Consider the following 22,518-nt stretch of genomic DNA (forward strand, 5'->3'; position numbering starts at 1 on the left):
GTTTTTCAATTTTTTACATCGGACCAAGTCGGGACCAAACAAATTTATTATTTTAGAGAGTTTATTGATTTACCGAGTATTAATTTAAAGAGTTTCTACAGTAATTTGGTTATTTTGCTACCAAAGCATGTGTGAGAAATGAGAATGAGTGTAGAAAATAAATAGAGAGAGATTTTTATGTTTGAAACAAAAAGACTCCATTGCAGAAATAAAAAGCCCATTCACTCTGGGCCTGAATGAAACCCACATTTTCCCTCCTAATTTCCCAAACCCTCATCTTGTTTCCCTCCTAAATAGTTAACTGGGGAGTTGGGTTTGGCACCCCACCTATGGGGCTTGGCACCCCACTTTATCAAATACGGAATTTAAAATTCCGTATTCTCCCTATTGAATACGGAACTTAAAATTCCGTACTGTATTTAAGCATGCGTGTCACATTTTCAACCACTCATTATATACTAAAATAGATACGGAATTTTATTTTCCGTATTGATACGGAACTTTAAATTCCGTATTTAATAAAGTGGGGTGCAAAGCCTAAGGGGTGGGGCACCAAACTCAATTCTCGTTAACTGAGACAACAAGTGAAGAACCCTAAACCTGTGAATCAGAGTCAACAAGCCCCTTCATCATCAGCTTCTGGTTAGTTACTTAGATCCCTTCTTTTTTGTGTTTAAGAATGCTCATTTTTCATTTTTGTGTTAAAGATTGTTCAGTTCCCTTCTTGCAATTGCTTCAAGTTTTGGCGTTGTGATGTTTGTCGTGCTATACTGCTATATGGGTGTGTTTAATTCGCTGAAAGGTGTTACCTTGTGTTTGATACCGTGGCGGCATTTTGCAATGGCCATTGGTACTGTGGTATAATCTATTGATGCGTTTAGATGCTGTTTGTGTCACATTCAGTTCTGGGTATTGCTGTGGGGTATGTTTTTATTTACTTGTAGCTCTTTGAAATAGGATATTGGGTTTCTTAGAACTACACACTTGGCTTTTAATATGACATTTAGGTACTTGTTGTTGAAATGTTGGAGGACTTGGAAGTAAACATCAAACATGGTTCTTCCTTTGCGTTTTTTATTTGATTTTAATTGTTCGAATTTTTCTGAATTTTGTTTTATATTCAATTTTTTAGTTTTAGACCTAGCTTATTCTTATTCTTATGTTTATCTTTACATTCATTTTTACTCCAATCTCCAACATTGCAGAACGCCCTTTGCCTACACCATCAATTTCACTAGCTAGAATGGCCGAGTCCCACACCAGCAACGGTTCCGAGATCCAAGAGCCATCACCCAAGATCCCAAAGCTCCACCAAAATGATGACATTTCTAACATCCCTCCTCTTCTTCGAGTGAAGAAGCTCTCTGACAAGGCTGTTTTGCCCGCTAGGGCTTCCCATCTCTCTGCTGGTTATGATCTCTCTAGGTATAGCCTCCTTTATCATATTAGACTATGTTTGGATATCAGTTGGCACCAGTACAAAGAGACGTTAGCACACACTTTGGGATAAAAAATGAATGGAATTTTACTTATGGATTATGATTAAAGTCCATTCATATTACACTTAACTGGTATCCAATCACATTCTATGTTTATATGTATCAAAATGTCTACTTTTGACTTAGCTTTTTTCTTTCTTTCTGTGTGGTAGTGCTGTGGAGACAAAGGTACCTGCTAGAGGGAAGGCTCTGGTGGCTACTGATATTAGCATTTCAATTCCAGAAGGAACCTATGCTCGCATTGGTAATTGTAAATTTTCTCTATAAATCAGGCAATTCAGGATTTGTTTGTTGCCGCGTTGATATAATTGTGAGTTTGATTTGCAGCACCACGATCAGGGTTGACTTGGAAGCATTCGATCGATGTGGGTGCCGGGGTGATTGATGCTGATTATAGGGGTCCTGTTGGGGTCATACTGTTCAATCATTCTGATCTGGACTTTGAGGTGAAGATTGGGGATAGGATTGCACAGCTGATCATCGAGAAGATTGTGACCCCGGATGTAGCTGAGGTTGAGGATTTGGATTCCACTGTCAGAGGTGAAGGTGGTTTTGGATCTACTGGTGTTTAATTAGGATCTTGTATTAATGGGATGTGTACAAAGCTTGCTGGTAAATTGACTAGAAGGACACCTCTTCTGGATTGGTGCTGGTGAAGGGCTCTCTGTAGGAACTTTAACTAGGTGTGGGTGTTAAGTAATCGTAGTCACAACCTTGCTTTGCATATCCATGAAGTGTTTCTTTCCTGAATATTTACTTACCTGAGACTAAATTTTTTCACTTAATAGCCTTTTATACAGCATGTATTTAACTTAACCATTGAGATAAGAGTTTTAATTAAGTTGATCAAATGTATAAAATTTAGAGTCTTAAAACTGATTGTTACTTTGGATAAAATTTTAAAATGTAGGTAAATTCAACTATAAGATTACATGTGAATGTCTTATTTAATCAAACATTGATTATTATGTTCTTTTGATTTTATGGTTAGATTTACTAAATTCATATTTCACAAAAGAAAAAAGCATGCAGGTGCCCAGAAAATAAGGAGAAAAGGCATATAAAATTCCAAACCAGTTAATATCTTTTCTCCCTAATGCATTGCAGAAAGCAAAATGAATTAAAAAAATTCACTGATGGACGAATAACAAAACTACCAAAAAAGCATCGCATAATGCTGAAGATAGCAAAAGAAAAAAAATCTTTACAAATTTCAGTTTTTGTTCTTTTTGGCCTCCATGTTAGTCCCATCTTTGAGAGTCTCTTGTGCATCATTTTCCATTCCAAGACTGAAAAGACAAGCTGCCTGAAGATACAAAGCAGTAGGCCACTCAGGAGATACAGCTTGTGCTTGCATAGCATCCCCCAGAGCTTCCTGTGTCATACCATTCATCAAATAAGATAAGCAGCGCCTTGCATACACTGTAGGTGACACCATAGTCCCTCCATCTATGAACTGAAAAACAAAATTTGAGATATATTTATATTTATAGTTGACTCCTATTTGCAACAAGGAAAACTTTTACATTTCAATAATATGCTAGAAAGAACATACATGACACAGGACAGGACACAGAGATATGGAACAAAGTATTTATGCTGTTGGAAAGTTGAAAATTGAAATCATAATGTGGTTTTATTCCAATTTTAGGGAAGACTGGCAGACTTTTAGTAGCTTCTTCATTTAAGTATTATTACATTTTCAATGTAGTCCTATTTGGTTAAATGATCCTTTTAGATGTTAAGCAAGATAGTGTGCAACATCACAGTCACTGCAAGTTTGCAACATTAACATTATGCATAACATCCAATTTATGAAATAGTCCTCTTACTTGCGTGTAGCATTTAATGGCAGTGGCAAAGTCCTTAGCTCTAAATGCAGTATCACCATGCTTCTTCAAGTTCAAGGTTTCCTGCATTTGACTTGTCCACAATTGAAAGGAAAGCTGCAATTTCATCATAAAGAAGGATCAACATTGGAGTAGGTAACTGAAAATTAGAGGGAAAAGTGTGTAAATAGAGTTCATGTTCCAATTTATTTTAGGCAGTGACTATTTGCGCCTCCTATTTTGCTAAGTGCGTCATCCCCAAAACTGAAAAAAGACCAAAATACCCTTCAGTAATTTAAATTAAAAAAAAAACTACCGTATCTTTCCCTACAAACCCTCCCCCCTCTTTCAACCGTATAACCCCTCTTCCTCTCCAACCCAATTTCAAAATTTTCAACCCTCACAAAATCAAGTCTCTCAAACCCACATTAACCATGGGAGGTTGTATTTTGTGTTTTCATTCAGTCCCTCGATTTGATTCTGCCATGGGAGGATGTTTCGTGACTTGCCCGCACTCTAAACTGCGGACAGGTTTTATGACTACCGCATATTTAAGTGCGGTTAGCCTGTGGATGGTCAATTTTTTTTAATTCTCTCTAAATTTTCTCTGAATTTGCCTTCCGCAGTTTAACTGCGGAACTATTATTCCAACACATCACGTTCCGCACTTTTAAGTGCGGGAAAATCAATTTTATTCAGGTAGCAGTACCAGACCTTAACACGATTGAAATGACTAAGTTTTTCACTTCCGCTAACAAGTTAGCGGAAGGTATAAATTTCACACTTCCGCACTTATGTTAGCGGGAGCGTGTAATTTGTTTCACTACCGCATGTTTAAGTGCGGGACTAACCAGTTACGTCGGGAAGTCACGAAATCGCGATGAAAGCTCGGAAAAAGGTAAAAACTTACATGAGTAAGCTTCTATTCTTGACTTGAGATCACCCAAAAGAAGTTGGGAGTGGAGGATTAAGAGGAGGGTGAGGAGGAGGGTGAGGAGGAAGAAGGAGATGGTGTGTGGGAAGTAAAAATAAAATATTACCTTTTTATGTTTTTTTTACTAAGGGCAATGTTGGAATTTTTAAAAAAGGAGATGGCGGACTTAGTAAAACGGGGAGGCGCAAATAGTCACTGCCTTTATTTTATATCGTATTTAAGTGAGATGAAACCCTCTTGTATAAGTTGAAGATGGGCAAACCTCATTGGCAATTCCTTCATCATCCTTGTAACCAGTCTTCTCTAATATTTCATGTATGGCAGTTAGATCCAGTCTCAAACATGCTTCACCAAAAGGTGTCAATGATACTGGCTTTGTTGAGGATGCAGTTTCATTCCGGAGACCCATCAGAACATATGAAGGGACCTGCTTGTTCAAAGGAGAAGTTTTAGTCTTCCTAAGATAGGTATCACACTTCTCACATTTCTTCAACACAAGTATAGTACTATAGTAGTTAAATATATGTAAACATTTCCTATTCCAAATTGAGTGAATGGTCAATTTGGTACTTAACGATTTTTCCGTTGGAAAGTTAGTCTCTGAAAGAAGGAAATGCATTCGAAAGTCCCTGAATGTGTAGGGACTAACTTGACTGACCTTTTAGTTGACAAAACCGTATGGACTAGCTTGACTGACGTTTTACACATTCAGAGACTTTCAAATGTATTTCTTTCTTCCGGGGACTAACTTTCCAGTGGCAGAATCTTTCAAGGATCAAGTTGATCATGCACTCATTCCAAATTACATGTTTAGCATTACCATGCATGATAAGCTTTGGTAATTGCTTGTGTATAGATAATAGGTCTAATTGATCTGTTATTGTATATCAATGCTTTGATACCTCTGTTTCTTTCTGAAGTGGCATAAGAGATGCAACAAGGGACTTTGCATTTGGCCTCTCACGACCTTCATACTGTAAGCAGCGCGAAGCCAAACGAACCAACTCAGTTCCATCATCTTTTGAAAAGTGACCCTCTAAGGCAGAATCCATCAGCATCAAAAAGTTTTTGCCACGTATCAGGTCCAGTGCCTGCAAATGAAGAGAAGTGAATTCTGCAGCAAATATAAAATATTTTCACTTCATCAAATTTACCACATCTCTAAGAAGAATCTCAAGTGACTACCCGTTGGCACCAGAGCTAATGCTTTAGCACTACTTTGAGGTAAAAAGTGAGCGAAACTCTTCTTTTGAATTAGGATGATTGTGATTTCACATTATCTCAACTGGTGGACACACACTTATAAACTGTTTAGTACCAATGATCATTTTGTGAGCAAGTGCAATACAAAATTTCTTAATGATGATTTACATGTAAATGACAATATGTCCTACTGCTACATGCTGAATGTGTATTCTTAAGCAATTATATCAGCCATTAACATTCTTGTCTAAAATCAATGGTCTGAACATAAATTAGAGTTTGTTCAGGACTTAATAATGGATAGAAATTAAAACTTACATGGCTTGGGGGAATATGTTTACCACTCAAGAGGTCTAGCAACAGGGTTCCGAAACTGTAAACCACACTCTCTTGCGTCACTCTACCTGCATATAAGGTCAAATGTACAAAAAAATAAAATTGTCACATACCAATCCATGCAAGCATATGCAGACTGATTCCACATACGTTTCTCTCAACATGCTTTCTATTTGAGAGAGACCATACAAAAGGAGTATTAACCTTAGGGTAATGAAACAAGAAAAAAAAAAGAGAGAAAGATGTCTTTTACAAGATGATTTTCAACATAAATATCCAAATAATTTAGCCAAAATTTAATATTCCTAAAACTGAAAACAGAACAATTAAACAAAGCAATATGTTTGCACAAGAGGATGTAAGACTAAATGCATTTTGACAGATAATTTAAAGCATGTAGTATTGCTACTGCAGAGGGGTGTAGAGAGTAGTTGGCTGCAATTGATGCAAATTCGAGAATTTGTAGCAGTTTCCTAGATTTCTCTTATTAAAGTTATGCCAAAGATCAAGGACATGCTCCCATGCATCACACACTAACATCCTAAGAGCTATACCAGTTCTTAAGTACTCAGGAGGAGTGAAAGCCAAGTTAGTACTGTAACTCTTGCCATCTCTGCTGTTCTTCATGAGCCCGAAGCAAGACAACCTAGGATTGCCATCCTGTTGATACAACATAAAAAGCAAGAAACAAGGATCGATTACAAAGGGAACTTGAAGCATATAGAGCCCGTTTGGATGTGGAACAAAGAGCACATATTGGAGCTTATCCAGTGATTTTTCTAGGTGTATAAGCTTCAATAAGTGCTCTTTATTTCGTATCCAACTGGGATCATGATACAAAGCCCTCATACCTGATCAAACAAGATCCTATAGGCATTGAGATCATGATACAAACCCCTTCCTTTACTGGTGCAATATTCTAGAGCTTGAGCTAAGTAGAAAGCTACCCTCAACCTCATTGCCCATTTCATAGGCTGTGCCTCCCCTGCACCAAGTTAACCATAATATATTTTTTCCCATGTTCAGAATTCAAAGACCAAAGACAAACTTAATGAAAGACTCGGTGTGTGTTTGGATAAGGCGTTAGCAGAATTGATTATGGAAAGAACTGATTCTACTTAAATTGCGTCTGACAAACGTGAGTTTAAATGTTATGATTTATGTTGGGGTACCTTTTTGAAAAAGGGGGCTTTGTAGGGTAGTATTATGAAATTCAATTAAAAAAATCTCAGAATTGATATGTTCAGCGCATAAGAAACTATATGTTGTGGTAAGTGAATCCAATTCTTGACCCATGAAATCAATTTTACCGGTACATTCAAACATAACTTCAATGGGTTTAAATTAATTTCAACCAAGTAGAATTGATTCTGTTTTCCAAACATGCTATTTAATCTAACATAGTTGCAAAAAGTTATAGTGATCACAAAAAACCCACAATGAAAGAGATGTTTAGCCAGAGTTTCATGTGGCATAAACTCTGCTACTAGCAGCCTCTCATCCCCTTCATAGCAGTAACCAACCAAATTGGCCAAACGTTCACTTCTGAGGCTCCCCACTTGTGTGGCTTCTTCCTACAACCACACACAACACAACATCAAGCTCAATACAAGAAACCAAATACATGAATGGTAAGAGTAAATGAAGCACTGAAAGTGCAAGTGACAAACGATGAATTGGCGAGAATCAGGCCAAGCAAACTTGTTGAAACGTTTGATGGCAATCCACTGTCCATTCTCAAGTTTCCCTTTGTAAACCACGTTTGGAGCTTTCTCACCATGCTCAGAGACTATGTTTTCTGAGGAGAAACCATTTGTGGCGGCCTTCAGTTGCTCCAAGCTGAACTCAGCAAAACTAGGCCACAAGATTTTTTCACCCTTGCCACCATTTTCTGCAATATAGATAGCATTTTTAAGTGGAACAAGAGGTTCTAGCCAAAAGGGTGTGTGTGTGTGCTGAAAACAAAAAGATAACAACATAAACCTTGGTCAGAGGATTCAAGGACAGAAGGTTTAAGGTGGGAATGGAACCAGCAGAAGGAGAATTTAGAGCAACGAGCCCCCATGTAAGTAAGTGTAAGGTAAGTTTCAGTTGAAGGTTGAATGACTAATGAAGAATGATCAGACAGTGCTCATTGTTGTGAGCCCATTTGGTCTATGACTCTTATGTGTTGTGTTTGAATGTAAATGGAAAGAGTTAAGGAGTTGGCAATTGAAAAGGTTTCTAATTTGCTGATATACTCAACATAAATACAAGCTGTGTATTGTTATAATGTAAAACTTGCTTGTTTACCTATCTGGCTTTCAATTTTTTTCTTTCAAGCCTTCCTATTTCTAACTTTCTGTTTTCATCTTTTTGCTTTTCTGCTTTCTCATCATTTTGCTTGACACTTACTAAAAGCAACTTAAAAATACCTTTCTGTGAATTTTATTATTATTATTATTATTATTGCTGCTGTTAATTTTAATGAATGTTCTTACTGTTCATGAATTCCATTTCTAATATAATAGCCATGAGAAACTGTTTAACTTGAAACAGAAACAATTCCATTGATGAGAAGACTAGGTTAAGGAACATAAGAAAAGAAGACTAAGTGCATGTTTGCCAAAATCATAGTTAACAAAAGCAACTTCCCTTAGTTTTGGTAGTTGTTCACCGTGATTTGAATTTCACCTTGGTTTTCCACCAATATTCAAACATGCACTGATTTTAAGGTTTCTTTTTTTCCTTAAAAATGCATGAATTTCAAAAAGTTTGGACAATCATAACCCAAAAATCAGAATGAACATATCTCCCACCTGAAAAGAAATGTTACAATAATTTAATAAGAAGTTAGTAAAGTGGATTAATGTATCCTTGGATTGGAATATTTGTTATTTGACAACTTAAATTTTTTATTACACTCTTATTTTTTGTAAAAAACAAATATGTGTTTGTCCTATATATTGCAACTTCAATAATTCGTCAAAACATTCCCCTTTCTCACTATAGTGTGGTGTATGCGTGAAAAAGAAGAGTAGTCTTAGGTACAACCAGTTAAGGTTTAAGAAATTGCACAGGACTTAATTAATTGATAATCATCTCAGCCCTCAGGTGCTATTCCAATAAAGCAGCAGTTCATGACTTTTGACCAATAAATTAATACAAATTTGAAAACACTAGTCAATGATGTTGTATATGAAAAAACGAATTTGTTCAGGTGGGGATATGATTCTTTGTTAATACTTTTGAATATAATTGAAAAGGTATTCTAGATGTCTCATTTTTCTTAAGATAACCACTCTTTGGAGCACGCACCACCAACTATAGGCATGAAATTCAATGCAATTTCTAACAAAATCAAAGAAATCATAGCTCTGATATGATATTCCCCCCCCCCCCCCCTCTCTTTTTTATAGCCTACCTTGGAAGCAATTTTCTATTGATCACTTTACCTGTTTATAGTTCTATTTGAATGTTTAACTAAAACTATGGTGTGTTTGTTGGGGTGAAATCAAAAGAAATCAAAGTTTTTTTTTTCATTAACCACTGCAAGTCAATGACTGAGTTTTCCATACAAAAGCCTTAGAGGATGAGAGGATGAGCTCCGCTAGGGCTCCGCCTTCGCAACCGTCGGCGAGGCGTTTTCAAACAAGAGAGGATGTGCATACAAAGGGGATGTGTAGGAGGGAGGATCAGAGTAGAGTGCAACATGGTGTAGGCAGATCTGGAGGTTCCTTTTCAGTTTTTATTGATGGCTTAAGTGATGGGGTCACGAAGGATATGGTGACAGCGATTTTTGCTAAAGCTGGTGTGTTGACGGATGTCTTCGTGCAGTTTAAACGCCGGGAAGGAAGGCGATTCAGGTTTGGATTTGTCCGGTTTCAGAAGGATATGGATGCGAGGCGTGCTATAAGGATGTTCAACGGCATAAAATTCAGAGGAGCCTTTCTTACTGTTAAGAGGGCGCGGTATCAAGTCAATCGGGGCTTCGCGACGGCCCCTTTGTGCAATGATTCGCGTTTGAAGTTTGCTGTAAGAGGCAAGGTGTGGAAGCCGAAGGTGGTGGTGCAGAAGGACACGCAAATGAGAATGGAAGATGAGTTAAATTCAAATGTAAGTTATTCCTTGGATGAGGAGGATGTTGAGTGGGTGAATAGGTGTGCGTGTGCCACTATGCACGGTGTTCAGTCCATGGAAGCTGTGTGGGAGAAGTTGAAGATGTTCGGGTTAGTTAATATGAAGCTTAAAGTGATGGGTGCGCGAGAGGTGCTTCTAGAATTTGAGTCGAATACAGAAATGCAGGCAACGCTCTCTGAAGCAAAGGCGGTTCTGGATGAGATTTTTGAGTGGTTTGGGCCTTGTTCGAAACTAATGGTGGGAAAATCTCAATTGGTGTGGGTGAGAGTTTGGAGAGTACCGGTCGGAGCATGGAATCATTCTTTCTTTGTGGCAATTGGAAATACGCTTGGCCATTTTGTATGCGTCGATGGCATCACTGCCAAAAAGGAGAGGCTCGACTTTGGGAGGCTCTTGGTAATCACGGCGAACCCGCTCATTGAACAGCATATTGTAGTGGCAAAGATTGATGGAGAATGTTGTGAAGTGATGGTAGAGAAAGAGATGTCAATATACCAAGATTGGTCGGGCTTGAGACAGGAAGTAAAGAACCTCAAGAAGGCAGATTCATCAGATTCTGAGGATCAGATATCAGAGATGGGGATGGAAGATCAGGGCCTGATAAAGATGGTTGAGGAAGTTCCGGCGGGCAAACATGCGGTGGCAGCAGCGGAGGCGCCATTTTCGGTGGTGGAAGCGTTACAACACTTGAAAGATGCTGGTTACGGGGTGCAGGAGTTAATGACATTAAAGGTTTTTCAAATTTTAAGAGAAACGGAAGAAAAGTTGGAAAAGATTCAGGGACATGCGTTTCTGGAGGGGTCCAATGGTGATTTAAAAGATTTGAATGGAGGGGAGAGTTTTGAATCAGGTGTGGAAAAAAGTTTCAATGAAATTAAGGGTTTGGGTGGGGCTACTAACGTATGTTATGGGGAAGAATGTCAAAGTGCACAATATGGAATAGTTTGGCAAAATCCAATATTTATGGAGACTGGGCCCACGGGTGCAAAGGATTTTCAGATGAAAAATAATAGTTTGTTGGAGGGTGAAGATGGCTTTCAAGTGGTGCACGTGAATAGGAAGGAAGTGGTACATTGTGATCTGTCGGTCCAAAATAAATGGACAAAAAAAACGTTATCGATGAGGGCATTAGAGGGGGTAGCGAGATCCAAGGCTTCTATGGAATTGCCAACTGTGGTTGAATCAATTACGGCGGAAAATAAAAAATTAGTGGGGACACGCGATTTGGAGGTCATTGGTGATCAGGAAAATGGCATGGAGGATATTTTGGACAAAAGGAGTGTGCAGAGTGTGGCCGTAGAGGAGGATCAAGATATTTTATTGGCGGACCTGCGAACTGCCAATAGGGAGAGAAAAAAGTATTCAAGGAAAAAACAGAATAACAAAAGGGTGGGGGACCAAGAGGGGAAGTCAAAGGGGAAGAGAGGGAGACCAAAGGGTAGTAAAAATAAGCCTAAAGGGGTGTTGGTAGCAGATGTCAACTGGTCTGTAGGTGCTGATTGCATGATGGACTTAGAAACCAGGACTAACGAGACTTGGTTGTTGGGGAAGGAGTTGGGTTTGGTGTACAAAGGTGATGAGGAGGTGGCTATTCAGGGTCTTCGAGAACAAATAAAAAACAACCATCCGTCTCTGTTCGAGTGATGACTTGGGGATGGTGTCTCTATGGATTTCTTGGAACGTCTGTGGCTTGGGGTGAAAGGCAAAAATATTTAAAATCGAGTGCTGCAAGTAAAATCGAGTGTTCTATTGCTCCAGGAAAATAACTGGATGTGTCGCGGGAGAAGCAACTGGGGAGCTGGGCAAGGATCATAAGTTGTTATTTTCGGTTGTATCGGCGATTGGCACGGCGGGTGGGTCAGTGTCTTTGTGGAAGGATAGCGAATTATTAGTGACAAGAGTGTGCAGGCGGAGGCATGGTTTGTTGCGGTGATGGTTTCAAGGCATGAAGGGGGCTTCCAAGTTTTGTTGTGTTGCAGGTGCTTCGTGGGAAGGCATGATAGTGGATTTTGTTGTTAAGGCTCATGTATTGTTTCGGTACTGATGTGTTTTAAAATTTAGGATATGTGAGGTGGTTTTGTGTGCTTTAGTTATTGCTAGTTTGTTTTTGTTGTTGGGTGGAAGGTTTTTTGGATTTGGTTTGTTGACATGCTTGTGATCGTGGTACTCTTTTTCCTTCACTAGGGTTTTTCCCATTGGGTTTTTCCTAGTAAGGTTTTAACGAGGCTCATTCACTTGTTGTGTTCATCAATTGAGAGGTTTTGGGTTTAGGTTCTACTTCCGTGAGAGGTCTGTTCTCGGGAAGTTCTTGTTCTTTTTATCAATAAATTTCTGCTTTCAAAAAAAAAAAAAAAAATTAACCACTGCAAATTTGTTCAGGAAATTGTGATAGACCCTCTCAATAGACAATTTTCTCAGAGTTCTAATATCTTCACTTTTATGGGAGATCTAGTTTATCTACTGCTACACCATCAAGATTTTGGTTTAAGAGGGTTAGTGATTTTTTTTAATGAGGGTTGGTGATTGAATAAACGATGGTCAACTAAAGTTTATCTCCAACAAATTAATATGAAAAATCCAGCTCTTAATATATTTAGTCACCTATGCAAAAATTGAAAAAGTTAGGAGCAAAGTAAAGTTTTATTTTTTGAATACGGAGCAAAGTAAAGTTAGTACGTGAGAAAAAGCACTCATGCTTTATTTTCTACTGAAAATTCAAAACAATCTCGATCAATCTCTACACGTATTTAATTTTCAAAAAGTGCTATATTCATAACTTGTCTCTATGTGATCACGTCATGTTGTAATCACTTTGAAGTCGAAAATAAAATAAAATTATGCACATGTCAACATGTGTAACCTATCCATGCTTTGTAGCTTGCAACGTAGCCATTTGATGCTACCATCAGTGAAATGTGATTGAAGTCACTTTTGTCCATAAGAAACATTATCACATGTATCCTTTTCACAATCACTTGTTTTAAAAATATGGCTTAAAAGTATTTCATGCCCTTGATGTAATAAGTTTGTGCAAAAGTCACCCCTATTTTTTTTTCGTCTACGTTTGTACTTTTCATATTTCTAAAAAGTGCAATGAATACCCCTCGTCTACTCTTGTGTTTCTTTTGTGTGTGGCTAAATACACTTATGAAGTGATTAATGCTTAAAACAATAGAAGGGATGGAGAAGGAGATAAAGTGCACTAGTTTAATTTGGGGATGAGATGAAGGAGATGATGGTTTCAGGAAATTAGTGATTCTGATTTTACTTTTTTCTGGATGTGATGTTTGGATGAAGATAGTGAGAATTATCTGGGTTTATGTTTATTGCATTTTGATAAATAAGCATGATATAAATAGAACTATGGGGCGACATCAATAACAGACACGTCGTCCATTTTTTAACGTTAACGTGACGGAGGGGCATTCATTGCACTTTTTAGAAACATAGAGGGTACAAACATAGACGAAAAAAGAGTAGGGGCAACTTTTGCACAAACTTGATACATCAGGGGCATGAAATACTTTTAAGCCTAAAAATATTCTCCTATGCTTGTTCTGTTATATTTATGTCAACAACTTTGAAAATTCAATAATTTCTTAAATTTACTCAACTATATATATTACTAAATCAGATTACTGAAAACAAAACACAAGTGTTGATCAAAGTTATAAGATTGTAAATCACACAATGCTTACTAGCTAGATACAAGCTGTGAGAGTGCATGACATGATCACATGCATATTAATCTATTGAAACCAAAGCAGAATCGAAAATGAAAGTGATCATTAACCATCAATTATCCCGAGTTGCGGTGGTTAATTGTTTACTTATCTCTTAACTATGGGGTTGTCTAAATGACCCATGATAAAGTTTGGGTTAAATAACTCATCATCCAATCACATTGGAGATAAGTGAGTTGGAAATAACAATCACATTGGAGATAAATGAGTTGGAAATAAATTAATAAATAAAATATAGAAATTCCAACTCACTTATCTCCAATGTGATTGGATGATGGGTTATTTAACCCAAACTTTATCATGGGTCATTTAGACAACCCCTTAACTATATATTAAGGTTTGATTATTGCACGTAGAAATTAAGCATATTTTATGGTTAGATATTTATCACTAACTATGAGCACTTACGACAAGGTGATTAATCAATGTTATTAGTGATGAATAGCCTCATCACAACAAAATAAAATGAAAGTGATTATTGATACCACCTATATGGGGATCAAGAGGACCCTCATACAGGGAAAGGAGCAGCACGTAAAGGAAGTTAGTTGGAATGGATTTATAGACATGCCTTAATGATGCTATGGTCTTGCATCACTCACCTATCATTGCTATCTCCATGAGTTTGTTTGTGTGACTGTTTGTCCCCCTCATGAGTATGCCTCCCTTTTCTTCATTGACTCAATTTTCCAGCTTAAATTGCGCAAGCACCACCTTTTTGTTGCATCCCACCGTTTTTGGTGTACACTCATTAACGACACTTGGAATTTGTGGCACATTTTAACTGCTGTAAAATTTAATTTTTTTGTAAACTCTGTAATTAGTAGTTAGAAACCCCACAAATTGCAAATGCAGGTGTTGATGGATGTCCATCAGAAATTGTGACTACCAATCATTTTCGTATATAATATATGTATATATGTAATAGACCCTTTGTTCTTTATAAAACAGGAATGGCCACATCCACACATGGATGACCTGGCTAACTTAGCTGTAATTTGTAATCTGTAGCTTCAAGTTTTGGAATAAGCAACAATGTGAGGGACATCATCTTGGTGGATTATCATGGTAGCTTGACTTTAAAATGGATAGATAAACCTTTTCTCATTTGCCTTTTCTCATTTGCATGGTGTCCTGGTAAAGCTTAAGTATATAGGCATCCTATATGCCAATTAGGAAAGGAAAATTGGATCTCTATGTTCCCTAATATTGCACATATGAACTAATAATGATGATTTGGAGGCGCCGTTAGCTTTCAATTAGGCAACAAATACCGCAAGCTAAGAGTAATGCTACTTAGTTGTAATGAATGAGGATGCCACAAGCTTGAAGCTTTACTAAGACAACTTTACTATATTTAACTTTGCTTCGAAAAGCCTCAAAAAGTACTTTAAGACCAAAAAATGACCTTCTGTACTTCTTTCACATTCAACGCTATTGGAATGTGTGACAATGAATCAAATTCACACTTGTACAATGTTTGGTTGTGTAACGTAAGGATGGCAACTTACCGCAAAAAATATCCACAATGAATAAAGTAAAAATTAGTTAAACGGATACGGGGTTGGACATGGGTAGATACTCGTAAAAAGTAGTGAGTGTGGGTACTATAACCCGCTTCATACTCACACACACATAATTAATGGTATGTATATTAATATACTTAAAATATGATTTTCTAATTTCTACTAAAAAAAAATGTAAGTGAAGTTTTATTATGGTTGCTAATTTAATCTCACTTATTTTTAAATTAAATAAGTAACCTACAATTTTAGGAGTTTATTAGCAAATCTAAAATTATAAATTTAGAGTTAACTTTCTTGCTTATTCTTTTTTTTTAAATTATTTGAATGATTTTTCTTGTTAAATATATGGATGGTCTTTATTATTTTTAATTAATGCTTATAATAGTTATTATATTTGAGTTTTCTATTGAAAAAAAATGTGAAAAATTATATTTTGGTTAGCTAAATTGCAGGTAAATGTACGGGTATAAGCATATAGGTACCCAGAGGGTACAATCACGGGCAATCATGTTACTACCCACACAGGTATAGGGACGGGTACCGGTACTTTTTGAAAACGCGGGTTTACGGATGGATACTATAGTACCCTACCAAACCCTACCCATTGCTATCACTGCAATAGGATGTCTCATAATTACTTTTGGAAATAAGTTACTCCCTCTGTTTCTAATTATAAGACCTAGTTTTATATTTTTCATGTTGCTAAATATAAGATCTTTTACAACAATCTAGCAAAAAGCATTGTACTCTTTCATATATACCCCTTATATTAATTGTGTGTTTTCATTTCCAAAATTTTAATTACCACTACCATTAATGCAATGATTACTAGTGAGAGAAAATGACAAAGGATAAATATGAAAGAATATATGCTGCATTATTTTAAAACCAAAGCACTAATTAGACACATTTAATGCTTTCTTAATAAGCGCAATTTTTTGTATTATGTCTCATAATTAGGAACGGATGAAGTATTAAGTGTAGCTTCTGAAGTCACTCATTCTAACACGCTATTCATGTGTTTGATTTTGCAATTTACATGTAATCCAAAACATTTTTCCTTAAAAGCAAAAGTGATTTTCCAGAATTTCACCATATAGGCATAGCTTGAATAATGTAAAAAGGCCAGAAACCGCGTGAAGAGGAATAGAGGGGTGGTCCATGTGAAAAAGGAGGTGATGCATGTGAGGGACAAGGAATGGGACAATCGACATGTAGCATTGTTATGCATAGAAAAGCACATGCAAAGTCAAAACATCATGTGCTGATTGTGCTCCCTCATGTCACCATTTTTAAATTTAAAGGTTCTGTGCATTTGAAATACCACCAAACTCATCATTTGAGAGACCAAGAACCTACAATGCCAAGTAATCGCTATGGAGTCCATTTGTTGCGAAACAAAAAACGCTTATTAAAGCTTATCTAGTGTATTTTTTGGTAGAGAAACTTCAGTAAGTGTTTTTTTTTATATTCAAATGGGCTCATAGTCCTCTAACCCATTTCCACTACCAACCCCTTTTCAGCAAAGTGTTAATGGATGCATTCAGCTTTAACTAGGCATAAGTTGCTCTAGGAATCAAAATTACTCTGCTTTACATTAAAAGTTAGTATTGCATGTTGCTGATCATTAGCATGTGAATATGTAAGGAGAATAAAAAAACCAGCAAAAATAGACTAGGCAGAAAGGTGCACATGGTTTCAATGATGCAGATGAGAGAGATTGGATACTTTCTATGGCATATGCTTTGTGCCAGATAATTTAACATGACAACGGATCAGGGCTGCAAAATGTTGAGAAGCATCACCCAGTTTCAATTTCACATACAAATCAGAGGTACTAATTTGAATTAAGAACGTATGTTCACGCAACAAGATCTTCCAATTGAAGGTTGCAGCTTTCCAATAGCAATATTGCAGTAGATCCAAATTGTTCGGCGGAGGCTCCTATATCTACACACCGTTAGTGACAGAGTCGGTATTGCCGTCATCCATGATCTTGCCATTTACTTGAGTTCTCTGCCTCTGAGAAAGCCAAAATAACCATGTTATGTCACAGACAAAGACATTGCATAAAAGGAACAAGGGAAAAAGGGCAAGCATATTCACCATACCCAATCCACAGGGTCTCCAGAATTCCCATTCAATAGCTTGTGGTTCTCCTCTTTGATCTTTCCATCTTTGTCTTTCGTGCTCAATGGTAGCAGGGTTGTAGCCGCATTTGACCGGTCCGGCAATTCTGCAGAGAACAACAGTCAGAACAACAGCAAATAGCGGCTAAAGTAAATGACGATAGCACATTGCAAGTTTGCACAAGTTTGCTAACCTGGTAATTTCTTGTCAACAAAAAACACCACCAAATTAACAGTGTACCTGCCAACCAGGGACCAAAAGATTAACTCAAGTAACATAGACCACAGTTTTCCCCATCACAAGGCAAAGAATGCTCCTTACCAGGCAACAACTACGTCAACCGTGTAATGTTTGCGAGATGCTATTATCAAAAGGCTCTGAATAATAGCAAGCAACCACCCTAGCTGCTTGAGGGATCTGGTGGCTCAACAACAATCAAAATAAATCAAAACTTAAATTCAAACATAAAAAATGACATGACCAAACAAAAGTTACCGTGGGTGTGTGACTTTTAGGTTAGGTCTACCTCTACCCTAAAAGTTAGCTCAGAGGTGAAGGTTGCTCAACAGTTCTCTTTATAAGGACTTATTTGGCCATATCAATAGTCAGTGACTAACTAAATTCTTCCAAAAAGAGTTCCATAAGTAAATTTTACCTTCGAGTGCCATATTTCTGATATGTACGCACAAAAGTAAGAGTGAAGATCATATGTGATGAAAATATCAAGTCACCGCATCCATACAAGATACCACGCCGAACTGCATATTAAAATATTAAAATTGAATAAATTCCAAAACAATCATCACAGCATCATAGCTAAAACTGCAATACAATAACATGTACTAACAATTAATCACGAAAACTTCAAGGACAGTATCTGGACGAGGCAATGTGGCAAGTTTGGAACCCTGCATGATAATTAAGAGTGTAAAATTATAAACAAAATGGGAAAAATTTAAAAGATATTACACACATGCAATTTAAACTGATAAAGAAAAGTAGAGCATACTCTTAGACATTTATACCTCACGGCAATGGTAGTTTGGACCAGGAAGCTGTGTAGAATAAAATGTCATTATACGAAGAAACTGAGAAGCCTGCAGTAAACAAATACACAATAGCTAGACATAATAAGAAAATTTGCATATTTATAAATGCCAAAAAGGTACTTGATCTAAAACATTAAATGGCCAGAAATATACTGCGCTGGTCATACAAGATGAAAAAGGAAGCAGGGCAAAATGACATTACAAAGTAATCAACAATTCAACATTAGTCGTGTGCGCATTACAGGCTGCATTTTATGCTGGCAACTCACCTTGATCCATGAATTCATTACCCTAAGCACCCATCTATTCAACAATGGTTCGCAAAAGATTAAACAATACTTTAATGAACATGACATGGCTTAATCAACACTTACAACTAAGAAGGCGAGAACCCTGCACCATATTAGAACTGTATAGATCTTTCTGCTCTTCAATATGAAAGGATGAAACGTCCACTGCAAAAGCACATATCAAAGAATATATCATAAAACTTCAACAGGAATTAAAAAAAAAAAGAATACTTGCTGAAATGAGAATGTCACCAAAAAAAATGATACCGATCAAATTGGTACAGGAAAAAGGGAAAATAAGCAACTTAAATAGAAAGGACGGTACACTTACTGAGTTTGATTACATGAACTCTTGCACTAGAAGAGTATCAAGCAAAGATAAAAAAGGAATAAATCCATAGAAGTGAGAGCAAATAATCATTCTCCAACATCAGTACTCAACTACTATAAGAAAACTTCAAACCAGAATCATATTTGCTTTTATTTCATTTATCATTCTTTTATTTTTTTTTCTTTTACTAGTAGTTCTCAACAGTCAGTCAGTACCTACATACACCTTGAAAAACTTCATTTGTAACTTCTAAAATTCACAAAGCCATGACGACAAAATATATATGGCTATGACTGTTTATAGCTTTGACTTGAAGGACACACCCGAGTATCAGATAACTTGGGGCACACATTGATGATCAAGCCATATTTACCTAGGAGATTTGTCACGCCAGTAACTAAAATGGTAATTCGCAGTAGAATATAGCATCTGTCTTAATGTTTTGTGATGCCATAGCTATGCAAAATATATGAAAACGGAGAAAGAGGGGGAGGAGTTTCTTACCAAGGCAAAGGACACAAAGATAGAGGTGAACAGTGTTTCACTGATGTAAGCTTTGTCTTGCCCAAGCTCCTGTAGCAGCATCGAGAATAATATTAGTATTATAAAGAGTTAAAGACCTTTTTATCATTTTTATGCATAGATTTTTTGAGGGTGATCGAAAAAAAATTATGGAATGACAATCACGAACCGGAAGAAGGAAGAATCCAACATCTTGCAGAATAGGACCCGGCCTATGAAAATAATGAACCCCTCGGGCAGCCAAACCGTGTATATACTGTAGGGAAACAGTTTTAAATTTAGACATCAAATAGAAAAACAAAATAAAAATATGTCAATAAACAAAGTACACCAATGGTTTACCCAGTTACACTTTATGCACAACAAAGACAAGGATAGAAAACACACAAACAGATACAATTTTAAAAAAATTGGCCATTCTAACTTCTTTCTCTTTATTCAGTAAACATTTGTCCTCAATATTTTCACTCAACAACTTGCTGCAAACTGTAAGCCTTTCCTAATGAGGAAAATGAAACATTAGATAACCTGCAGAGAGCCCAGAATTCCATATAGAATTGAGAACAAACTTGTATTTCAGATGAACAAATAATTGGAAATCCCAATTCTAAAGCATGCATCACCAAATGCCAAATCATCATAGCTGAAGAGTATGACAAAAAAATCATTTAATTCCCTCATCAACACACCAAGCCATCAACCCTGATACTTGATATAAGCACTGACAAAATAAAGTTCAGTGATTAAATCAAATAATAGAACTATAAACCTTGTTCTTAGTTCTTAGTTCTTACCTACCCATAAAACACCAAAAATATATATGCAAAATTTCAAATAACCTCCCCAACAACAATAACATGAAGAAGAAAAGTTGAACTTTTTGTAGCATGCAAGTAAAGTTCACAGCCAAAAAACGCTTTCAGAAATTTTCTACTAGTCACCAAAGGAAAAGAAAAAGAACCTTAGCATCCTTTACACAAAAGGGAAACCACAACTTGAAGAATAACGTTCGAGGTTGATAAAAATAGAACAAACCTGACCAATAAGACCAGCGAGAAGGTACTTCCAATTCTCAGCAAGGAGGTTGAGCTCAGTAGTTGTCTCTGAGCAAATTCTCTTCCATAGCTACACAAACAGATATTCAAACATCAAACACCAAACATACACAAAAAAAGAGCAATACACAAATGAATAAAGAGACAAAAAGCAAAACAAAAACCTTTGAAGCCTCACGACCGATGTAAAGAGACATGTTATTGTTGTTGTTGTTGTTCTTGTAGTAGTAGTAGTTGTTGTTGTTGTTGGATTATGCAAGCAACAAGCACTTCCATATTACTTCATAACCACACTGTTAAAGTTAACAAGATTGACCAATCTGTGCAAAACCCAGATTGAATCAATCCCTTATTTCAAACTTCACCCACTTCGCAAAACCGAAACTTTTGATGAAAAACAGTATACCCAGAAAGAGAAACGCAACTGGGTATCCAAATCCAAATTGGGAACGGGAAAAGATCTGAGACTTGTGAGTGATCACAATTCACAGAGATAAACCCAGATATGAGATGAACGATCACAGAAGAAAGGCTTTGGATGATGGAATCAATGGAAGAAATGGAAACGGAAGCGCAATGGTCAAAAGGGGTTTTCCTCTCTCTCTCTCTCTCTGAATCTCTTCTCTCTGCGTTGCTGTGTTTTTCTGACTGCTGCTATGCACGCGAGATGAACGCGGAGAGACAGTTGAGAAGAGAGTAGAAAATTATAATAATTTTATAATTATAATTAATTAAAGAATGCACACTTTTTTTTTTATATATTTCCAATTCACCTATTAAAACTTTAATTCTTTTTGTGAGGTCCAATATTTAATTTTCTTAATTATTTACACAAAATTACAATAGAATGATTTTTTTAGGTTAAATAATGTTTTGATGGTTTCAGCTCCAACCATATCATTGTTGCATCTCTAAAATCATAAGTCGCTTACCGAGGTACTTGAAAATCGCCCGTTAATACCGTATATAAATCAGTAAGTGTGGCTGTTTCGAAATCCAACACATCTTATCTTTTGAGAGGAACTGGTTTGGTTGGTGTTGGTTAATGGTGAATGATTTGATATTTAGTTTTTTCTTAAAATGAATTTAAATGATAATAGCAACATGATATTTGATTCCTAACAAAAACAAAAGAGTGCAAAGAAAAATTGAAGGTTGCCGCTTGCTTATTTTCCTTGACGTCATCCCTCTCTCCTATTGATGCTGTTACTAGGAAAGTGAGTGAAAGAGACCAAAACAAAAAAAGAACCGATAGAATCTTCGAGCTTCTGAAAGATAATTAGTAATTAAGTGTATTTGGGTTATGTGAATTGTGAACAACGCATTTAACACACATGTTTTGGCTTTTCAATAATTATTTTGTACAGAGGAAAGTTGTAGGATTAAAAGGAAAAAAACAATACAATTACATCTATTTCAATGCATAAACAAACAGATTCACCGCTAGCAAGCAGAGCCGACTGAAGAGTAAGGGCTTTGGGTTTCTCAAAAATAAGTTTTTTTACTAAAAAAAAGACCTAAAAAATATATTTTTTTACTAAGTAAAAAAGACCCCAAAAAATCAAGTATTAATACTAAGTTAAAAATGCCCAAAAAAAAACCTAATTTTAAAGTTGGTTTTAGGCCTTATTTAGTGTTGGACCAGCCCTGCTAGCAAGTTAAAATTTCAGGGCAATTTTTATTTTTTTTTCTTGTTTGGGATATTTGTTTCAATAGAATGATTCCATGATGATTTGATTCGGTCAGACTTGACTTGAGAAGAGAACAAATAGTTGCCATCAACGGCCTGGGCCTGCAACTTTGTGTAGCCTGCCTTGTAAGTGATTTCCTCCAACAAAATCCAATGAACTAAATCAATAAAACATAGTAATGCAATGCAAAATTACTTATATTTGCGGATACTCACAAATAAAAAATTATTATGGGTAAAATTACACATACATGTGAATATT

At 36.5% G+C, this 22,518-nt stretch overlaps 3 protein-coding genes across 6 annotated transcripts; 1 reads left to right on the top strand and 2 right to left on the bottom strand.

Annotated features, from left to right (window-relative positions):
* Positions 1-331: 331 nt before the first annotated feature.
* On the top strand, positions 332-2,315 carry LOC130749450 (deoxyuridine 5'-triphosphate nucleotidohydrolase-like). 3 transcript variants are annotated; one of them, XM_057602807.1, is made up of 4 exons: positions 332-642; positions 1,206-1,425; positions 1,652-1,743; positions 1,827-2,315. In XM_057602807.1, exons 2-4 carry the CDS (start codon positions 1,244-1,246, stop codon positions 2,069-2,071), a joined length of 519 nt encoding a protein of 172 aa, XP_057458790.1. In that variant the 5' UTR covers positions 332-642; positions 1,206-1,243; the 3' UTR covers positions 2,072-2,315. The 3 variants fall into 3 exon arrangements, with proteins under 3 accessions (XP_057458790.1, XP_057458791.1, XP_057458789.1); XM_057602808.1 differs by lacking the exon at positions 332-642 and adding an exon at positions 775-922; XM_057602806.1 differs by lacking the exon at positions 332-642 and adding an exon at positions 1,004-1,056.
* A 228-nt stretch (positions 2,316-2,543) lies between these two features.
* LOC130749448 (serine/threonine-protein kinase BSK6) lies at positions 2,544-8,072 on the bottom strand. Of its 2 annotated transcripts, none has more exons than XM_057602805.1 (10): positions 7,785-8,072; positions 7,472-7,692; positions 7,240-7,375; positions 6,653-6,786; positions 6,356-6,461; positions 5,784-5,869; positions 5,165-5,353; positions 4,525-4,689; positions 3,332-3,445; positions 2,544-2,874 (listed from the first exon to the last, which is right to left on the bottom strand). In XM_057602805.1, exons 1-10 carry the CDS (start codon positions 7,864-7,866, stop codon positions 2,713-2,715), a joined length of 1,395 nt encoding a protein of 464 aa, XP_057458788.1. In that variant the 5' UTR covers positions 7,867-8,072; the 3' UTR covers positions 2,544-2,712. The 2 variants fall into 2 exon arrangements, with proteins under 2 accessions (XP_057458788.1, XP_057458787.1); XM_057602804.1 differs by having other exon boundaries at positions 2,544-2,955; positions 7,785-8,067.
* An 8,819-nt stretch (positions 8,073-16,891) lies between these two features.
* Positions 16,892-21,251, bottom strand: LOC130749452 (phosphatidylinositol:ceramide inositolphosphotransferase 1-like). The gene is made up of 12 exons (XM_057602812.1): positions 20,731-21,251; positions 20,547-20,636; positions 19,681-19,767; positions 19,494-19,562; positions 18,743-18,823; positions 18,345-18,416; positions 18,167-18,227; positions 17,975-18,077; positions 17,641-17,736; positions 17,513-17,559; positions 17,301-17,425; positions 16,892-17,211 (listed from the first exon to the last, which is right to left on the bottom strand). Exons 1-12 carry the CDS (start codon positions 20,761-20,763, stop codon positions 17,140-17,142), a joined length of 936 nt encoding a protein of 311 aa, XP_057458795.1. The 5' UTR covers positions 20,764-21,251; the 3' UTR covers positions 16,892-17,139.
* Between the last annotated feature and the right edge of the window lie 1,267 nt (positions 21,252-22,518).

Source organism: Lotus japonicus, chromosome 3 (genome assembly GCF_012489685.1).
Source record: "Lotus japonicus ecotype B-129 chromosome 3, LjGifu_v1.2".
Lineage (NCBI taxonomy): Eukaryota > Viridiplantae > Streptophyta > Magnoliopsida > Fabales > Fabaceae > Lotus > Lotus japonicus.